General features: G+C 49.0%; 2 protein-coding genes across 2 annotated transcripts in view; both read right to left on the reverse strand.

Annotated features, from left to right (window-relative positions):
- The window catches only part of LOC122392538 (endothelin-converting enzyme homolog), a 32,043-nt gene extending 30,945 nt beyond the window's left edge, over positions 1 to 1,098 (reverse strand). The window contains exon 1 of the mRNA XM_043387501.1: positions 859 to 1,098. The gene's annotated coding sequence lies outside the window, so the exon portion shown is untranslated. The remainder of the gene's footprint in view (positions 1 to 858) is intronic.
- A 5,403-nt stretch (positions 1,099 to 6,501) lies between these two features.
- Positions 6,502 to 7,990, reverse strand: LOC122392541 (protein FAM92A-like). The gene has a single exon (XM_043387509.1). The coding sequence runs from the start codon at positions 7,875 to 7,877 to the stop codon at positions 6,765 to 6,767; it is 1,113 nt and encodes a 370-aa protein (XP_043243444.1). The 5' UTR covers positions 7,878 to 7,990; the 3' UTR covers positions 6,502 to 6,764.
- Positions 7,991 to 8,263: the final 273 nt, after the last annotated feature.

The raw sequence follows: 8,263 nt of genomic DNA on the forward strand, positions 1-8,263 counted from the left end.
TTGTCCAAAGATGTCCGACACCTATGCAATAGTTAACACTCAACACTGTTATTTAATTTGCTTTTCATGTACCGTTACAAGCTCAAAAGTGTTAATCATATCGAAAGCTGAGCTTTCTAATAGCCAATCAATGTTAAACACGACTACTTTTTAAAAATGTTGAGGTGCAGCAAGCGATTGTCCAAAGTTGTCCAAAGCCTGCTGCCATTGTCCAACCGAATTCCGAATTGGACATTGGACAAAATCGGAATTCCGAAGATTCAAGTTCCGATTGACACCACTAATCCAGCGCCCACAATTTAGGCTATGCAGACTCAACTCTCCTGTGCTATATTTGTTCCCGTTCTGCACAGGCCCATGCCATGAAAGCTTTCCTGAAATACGACCTAGCCGACGGGCTTTCAGCATGGTTTCAGCCTGCCAACCAGCTCATATGTACCCTCGCGCCGCCACTGGGAACCACCCCTATCCCATATCGCCATCGTTATTCGATAGCCACCACTGAGCCACTCCGATAACCGCCGCGATAGAGGCTCTGATTGCGGCCCAATTTCGATTCCGATAGCGCCCCTCGCCGCGGTGGGGCCATGCCCGGCTGCGTTGATAACTCTGCCGAACACAGCGTCGAAACAGATCAGCCGCGCCGGACGGCCGGCCGGCGCTGTGAAAAGTGTTTACATCCCGTCTGGACTGGCGTCCACACAGCGGGCGGGGTCGGCGGCCGTCCCTTTTGGCCCAGCTGAGACGGACGGCCTCGTCGGGCGGCGCCGGGCCGTGGCTGGCGTAGTGGCCGTGCGGGCGTGGCGGCGTGGCGAGCGAGGAGAGCACGCCCGCTGCCACGGGGAGGTGTATTTTTACCTGGTGTAGCGTCCGGCGCGGAGCGGCGGCCGTCGAGTCAGCGTCGGCGACGACGGCTGCGTTCTTCTCTCTCCAACCTGACCTGGTCACACTAGCACTGAGTACGTGTCAAGGTCACTGTCTGGCCACCGACGGCGACGTACCCATCCCCGCTGACTGCGGCGTCCGCGCAGCGCCGACCGGGCGCGCAGTCGAGACACCTCTGCCGCCGGCCGGCTGGTCCGACCGTCCAGGCAATCAATAGTGAAGCGGCGCGGCGCTGCGCGCGCACAGACCGCGACGGGGCCGCCGCGCGACCCAGAGGGGGTGGGGTGGAGGGGCGAGGGGGAGGGGTGCAGTGTTCTGCCGGGGGGGGGGGTCGGGAGAGGAGGGGGCTGACTGTGACAGTATGTTGGTCAAGGTTAGAAGGTCTAAGAGATACCTGGAGATGACAACTGATACGGGGTTTTATCACGGTTGCAGGCCGTAGATCAGGCTTCCGGGCAGTTATTTCAGCTCGGAGGTTAGATGGAGATAATACAATGGCAGCGAGGTCTTCTTTTACGTTCGTTGTTTTGGAGGGCATGCCCCATTTGCTGTCGGCAAGGGTCCGGCTATTCTGGAAATAAGTATGTTACAGACATGCGATTTTATGGGCGCGTTGCGTGCAACATTTCGACCGTTTATGACAAAGAACCGCATCCAGGTACATGCATATTTTTCCGTCGAGCTGAAGAAACGTGTTTCCAAAATATCACGAAAATGGCCAAAAATTAAAAAAAGTCTTTCTGGAGCTTCCAATGGTCAAACCATTGAGCCTATATAAACTGAACATATTATTGAAAGTTGCTATATAGCTAACCATCCGACATATGGGCAGCGTGACGCCGTGATTCGAACTTTGCATAATGAGGAATGGGGGTAAGGACACTATGCTACTCCACCTAGGTAGGTATATTTTCCTACAATGACCTTTGGCAATTAGTTAGGCCCGAATGGGTGGGTTGGTAGCTCAAGCAGTCTAGCACGGACCCTGCTATGAAGAGCTCGTCTCGTGGCAACACAGACCCATCCAAGACGGCCCTACCTCGATGTGATTCGACGGCAGCTGGAGCTGGTTTCGATCTCGGAGTGACTGGCTGGATCCTCGACGGTCGCCGTCATGGCCGGGATAGACAATCGACACTGGGTTTAGCGCCGGTTGACGAAGCTGCTCTCAGCAGTCGGTTAGGTTACCCCCGCGGGTAAGAAGTGAGAGGTATGTGTATTGTGTGGTGTATTGTGTGCCCGACGCCCGCGGTACCTAATGCCTATGCAGTATGCAGTAGCAGTCAATGCAGTGCTTCCAGCTGGCCGTCCAGCGCCCTCTAGGAGTTTCACCGGAGGTGTGGGAGAGTTTCGCGCATAGATGACGCCACAAAAGGATTTGACGCTCGCTGTCGTGCACTATTTACCTTGACTTTGCTTGGATGCCGCTTCGCAAAGCGAGGCTAACTAAACAAACTAAACTGCCATTTGACGTTAGAACGGCACAGGAGTCGATATAGGTTAATGTTGTTTATTCAGTGCTGAATTATTTGATGTGAAATGTGCAAGTCACAAACGCCGGCAGACCCAAAAAATGGCTTGGAGCATTGTGGTTACCCCCGAACCCAATTGCGACTCGCTGACGAAGTTTTGTAAATACAATTCGAAAGCTCCAACCCGAACGATTTCTTGTGGAGTTAAGTCCTCATTCACTTAGCACATTATGACCTTAGTTATTTTTTTCTTACCTTTCTATATCTAGAGGCGGTTGCAGTCTACAGATCCCTATGTTCCCACAGAGTTTCATCCTTTTCCTTTAAAAATAACCGAGAAACCCCCTCCAATTGTCACTGTGACCACAAAGTTCATCCAGTACCGTACATCGTGTTCTCAATAATGAGATTCTTGCTGCACGAGTACGTAGGTGTTGTTCGACATTTAGGTGAAAGTCCTGTTGCGGAATACGCGCTCGGTAAACTTTGTGTGAGAGCTATTTCTGCAGGAACTGCGTGGGCGTCGTTTTTCGTGTCTACTGATCTACCGAACAAGGCCGTTATCGTTTTAACGGTGATTTGCTGATAAAATCACAGCCGTGGTTAACCCGCGCCCCGTAGGGCTACCGGCGGACCCTACCACCCGTAGGGGGGGGGGCCGTTTCGGCCCCCCCCCCCTAAGATCTCGGAAAGTTACCGGCCGATTTTCAAAATTCAAACGGCGTTTGATAGCCCTACCCGGGAACTACCTTGTGACCAAATTTCATTGACCTAGGTCAAACCGATGACGTCACAGGTCAGGTCAAAGGTCGGATTTTCACCGTTCACAGGCAATTCAAGAAATGTGCTGTGAAATCGAGTAAATTGGTAATTTATTGAAAACCATCGGTTGTATAATGTTCGTCAAACACATACTTTGCTATCTGAGGTCACTGATACCAGGTCAGGTCACAGCGAGGTCAGGTCACCGGGGGTCACAATATGAATGTGTCGTGTGATACATGTTTTATGGTTCATTTTACATGACAAATGCGATTATGTGGGTTAGGCAGCCTTTGGGGCCAGCCTAGGTCACGTTTTGGTGAAGGTCAGGTCAAGGTCAGGTCAAATTAGGTCAAATTTCAAAGTTGATATTTTTGCATAAAATGGGTTTTCATTCGATGCAGCTCGTCACGGGGAGTCTAATGGTGGTCTTTGTTTTGCTCTACGAGTTCTAGAATTGCCAAAAATTGAGTTTGAAAATTTGACGTCATCATTTTTGAACAGTTTTTTTTCGCTATAACTTGGCCAAAAAACGAGGTATCGATCTGAAATTTGGTATGTAGATAGAAGACGGTAGGTACTATCACATATATTCCGGTTTTTTCGAAACTCAAAAAACTTTTTGGAATTTTTGGCAAATATATCAAAAAATGCTTTTTTGATTTTTGGGGATCAAAACTCAAAAATTTCAAAAATCCGAGATAGCAGTTTTGTAGCCCTGTCAATTCTACACCTTTTATGTTCTTATCATTTTTCTGTATCTTCAAAGCTGTAGGCCTGACAGGTCTTCTCGCGAAGGTCTTTTTTCGGTCGAAAATGACAGAACATGACGTCACTCTGACGTCATTTGTGGCCAACCTATCACAGCCTCTGGAAAAAAATTTTGGTCACAATGTGTAAAATTGATGCCCGGAGGGGTCCTGAAAGTTTGGTGGCGATATCTCCAGCCGTTTAGGAGATATCGACCGAAAAGGACAGGGGGGGGCCGTTTCGGCCCCCCCCCCTACGGGGCGCGGGTTAAGAACGCAAATGTTGGTGCATTGGTATGTGGTGTGCGGCATGCTTGATGCTTTCCTGTGGATGCCACCGTTAACTATATTGCTATCTTAATTGAGACATTTTGGGGCATTCGTCTCTACCGAAAAACGTGTAAAAACCAATACTTAATACAACATCTTTGTAGCACCCTGAATGACACCGCCGACGCAAAAATGTTCACTCGTTCTCCGAAAACTAAATGTCACATTACTATCACATCAGCATGTGGTCCGGCCTCAACCCAAATAATCTTCACACTTATTATCCCACAACCTCTCAGTCCCCTGGATGTACGTTTTATGTACCCTCCATCGCACTTTTGTGGCACCGAAAAGCCGCATGACATCAGCGTGGGGAAATTCAGCCGAGGCTGCCGCGGCACGCAGACCGACCCCGACACCGTGCGGATCAAACGGGGGACGGCACTGGCCGGATCATACCATACGAACCGGATACAGTAGAGCGGATGCGACTCCCGGATATATCCACCCACGCTGTACCTGACCTGTGGGGGGCAGGTGGACTGACCGGGGCGTCAGAGGGTAGCGGGAGGTCGAGGAGGAGTGGTCTGTCCCGGGTAACCGGGAAAGTTCGATGGTAAGAGGGGAAAATAGTAAAGCTCCTAAGCTCGAGCGGGCCTTAGGGTGTGAAAGTGGTTGAGAGGGGAGCTTTGACGTCATGCGTGGAAGAGGATGCCGATTGCCGGGCCTTGCGAGCGTTTTGCCGGTAATGCTTTAAGAAACGGCATGTTTTATGCTCCAAGAAACGGGAGGTGTACCAAACTGAATTGAAACTAAAAACACCCAACAGAATTGAACTCATTTGGGCAACGTTTCGTTATGCTGCTAAATCCTGGTGATGCTGAATGATCCTGATGCCGCTCGCCTGTATATGGCATTTCGTTCGTCGCTATGTTGTGGCTAGCGAATGGCTCAAACATCCGTATATGTAGCTAAACATGTCCAATGCGTATACGAATTTGAAACTACATCGTGGGTACCTATAAAGTATACCTTACAAAACACACACACACATATGCCATATTGACATACACACGTGGTGGTCAGACGAGAATAGGTGCAACGTCATCTGTTTCACTGGAAAATGACGTAACTCCATTCTACTTTACGAGATGATGTAAGAATATGTTTGTAATTGCATGTAAAGCTGGCCCTAATCTCAGCTAGGTGTGAAGAAGATGTGGTAGATCGTTGGATTACTATAACAGTGCCGATGACAGAATGGGTGTTCATTATCATTCACAAAGTGAGGGATGCTCACATAAGTGACGCGTGTGAAACGTGGAGAGTGTTGGCGTCGGGCCAAAATCATCATTCAAAATCAGACAGAGAAGCGTTCTAACTCCGGAAACTGCACTTTTAAAAAATGCAGTCATAACATAACAGCATGTTAAGTCAGTTTTGCTTACTCTCAAATCACAATTTACAAAAAAAATTCTTTGTTTGATTCTGGAAGCTTTCGTTCTTCTTTTTTTTTTTAGTTTCTTAATTACAGGCACGAAAATGTAGCTGCACTCCTAAGGCTTCAATAAACACCTGTAGAGTGTAGACTTCAAAATAATGACAAAAAGGTGACGAGTAACTATGTATAGGCTTTCAACCATGATGGTTTGTTAATTGTCTGCAGAACGCGTATGATCCGTTGAAATTCTGCAAGCGTAATGTTTCACTCGAGCCGGATCTTTTGACACAAACCGTGGTTTCAGGTCAGGTCAGGACATCAACATGACTTCATAACTTAATCTTCCCCTGTTTTAAAAATGTCGCAACTCAACGCAAAGATATGTAAACTGGTCCCTATATACATACATAAACATTCAAACCCATACGCAGGTGATGCATTTCAATTAACAGCATTGATGGTTTGATGCGGGGTCACTGGCTGCAGTCATCATCAGTTCATCAATAAGTGCTGGCCACACCGGTCAAGTAGGTACTATCATGGATGAGATAATAATGTTATCTCATTATCTCATCCATGGTATCATCCATCATTATCTCATCCATGGTGTTATCTCATCCATGGATTTTTAGGCTCACCTATGGCTACCGTGCCGTTGACCTGCGTTTGTTTATTGCCATAGCTGATTCAATGCTAGTTTTATGCTGAGTCAAGGCTCGAGATCGTGTCAGAAATATTGCTAGGTTATTAGAAACCTTTATCGACCAAGATTATTCAATATTCATCATTCGCAGCTCATGCTGAAGTGTATGCGAGCGTTCCGCAGGTACAGGTGGAATTGGCTTACCAATGCCGTCTCTTGTTGCAGCATTTTCCTCATCGCATGGTGCTTCCCCATGCAGCCCTTCAACAAAGTCGAACAAATGATACAATCAATATTCGCGGTGCGCATCTTAGGGTCATCGACATTAATCAGGACCATCAGCATTGTGCAAGTCGCTCGGCTGTGGTGGGGGCTCCCCCGCTCCATCAAGCTACCGCACGCACATTAAGCACAAAATGCGAGCAAATACAGGCCATGAGAACGAACGAGTGTTACCAACGTGAGTCACCATCTGTGCCTTTTTAGCACCGGTGTTTCTGTGCTCAAACTTTCTTGGGTTGTCGGCTAGCACGGCCAGCATCTCAAGAGGAGCGGCTGCGCGAGGGTCGAGCTGCCAGGCGGTCCCGCGATCCGTTCCCGTACGACTGCTGGAACACGTCGTTGTCGCTCATGCGAGGTCGCGACTGCACTCGCAGACGTGCCCCCGGCTCCCTGTCGCAGTCCATCGAGCGCGAGCGGTGCCGCTGGTTGTACGGCGAGTTCTCGTTGCCGGCAGCGTAGCGCGGCGGCGTGGACCGCGGACTGGCACCCGTGCCCGCTTTTCGGCCCTGACTGAGACCGGCCGCGGAACTCTGTGACAGCACGTCGAGGGCGGACTTCCGCGAGGAGCTGGGCGGAGCCGGGAACTGCATCGCCTTGCGGAAGTCGTCCAGATCGGTGTCAACATCCATGTCCTTGACCATCCGGTACGCACGGGAGTAGAGCTCGATGTTACGTGCATGGTAGTTCAGCATGGCGTGGCAGAACTCGAGAAGGAATCGCCGGAGGTCACGTAGCTTCTTCATCTCAAAGTACTCCATGCTTTCTTCCAGAGCTGCGTGCGTACGAGCGACGTCGATGGCTGCTCGCTGCAGCTCAGTTTCAGCCAGGGCAATCTGCCTGTAGTTCGCTGGTCCAGTAGCCCGCATAGCTTCAAGTTTATGACTGGTTTGAATCTCTCTTGCTTGCGCCTTGAACGTAGATGCAAGATCTCCCTTTGCATATCTACAGGCATCCCTATAGGTAGAGAATCCTCCCACTATTTTCATTTCCAATTTCTCAACTAGCACCTGTTGGACGTCGGCAATACCGCACATGAGATCGGCTAGCTGAGTAACTTGATTTCGCATCGATACATTTAAGGTTTCCGTGTCAGTATATGCCACAATCACTCTTGCCAGATCGTCCATTGCATCTCTGCATTTGGCATGCTTTCTTGCAATGAGCGCTGTGCCTCTACACATGAGACCAAAATACCGTTCAACATTCTGGATTCTGTCACTTATAAAATTGGCTTGCGTTTCGCTAACGGTGTGTATGTTGTCTGCTGGACTCATGCCTGAGATTCCCGGCAATCCTTGCGGGCCTCCCATTCCTCCCATTCCCGCACCTGCCACTCCGCCCCCCATGCCTGTCATTCCCGGTCGTTGCATCATAGATGGAGCTCGCTCGATCACTAAACGAGATTCTAAATAAATTTAAATTGGAATTGAAATAATCGAACAGAAACTCATCAGTGCGATCGATTCCGGCCGAAAGACATAATTTGTCAGTTGATTTTATGTCCCACGAGGCAAGGTAGAGGCTTTCTACACTTGCAATTAGAGGAAGCGGCGATTCATTTTTATTTTTAAAACGCTACGCCGCGCAGTTTTGATGTATTTTTGCGTTCAATGGCTACGCTCCATCCCAATCAAACGTTTTTTCGCATTGTCGCCTGGCTGTTGTAAATATTCATATATCATGGAATGTTTTTGGGACAGTACGAAAACGTTAGGAAAACTTTTGTCGCGTCAACTAAAGGCATTTAATTCACACAAAA

The sequence above is a fragment of the Amphibalanus amphitrite genome, unplaced genomic scaffold (genome assembly GCF_019059575.1).
Source record: "Amphibalanus amphitrite isolate SeventyFive unplaced genomic scaffold, NRLGWU_Aamphi_draft 000490F_arrow, whole genome shotgun sequence".
In the NCBI taxonomy this organism is placed as follows: Eukaryota; Metazoa; Arthropoda; class Thecostraca; order Balanomorpha; family Balanidae; genus Amphibalanus; species Amphibalanus amphitrite.

Bases quoted from the DNA above. Each gene is read 5' to 3' on its own strand.
- LOC122392541 (XM_043387509.1), bottom strand. From the start codon at position 7,877: ATGATGCAACGACCGGGAATGACAGGCATGGGGGGCGGAGTGGCAGGT.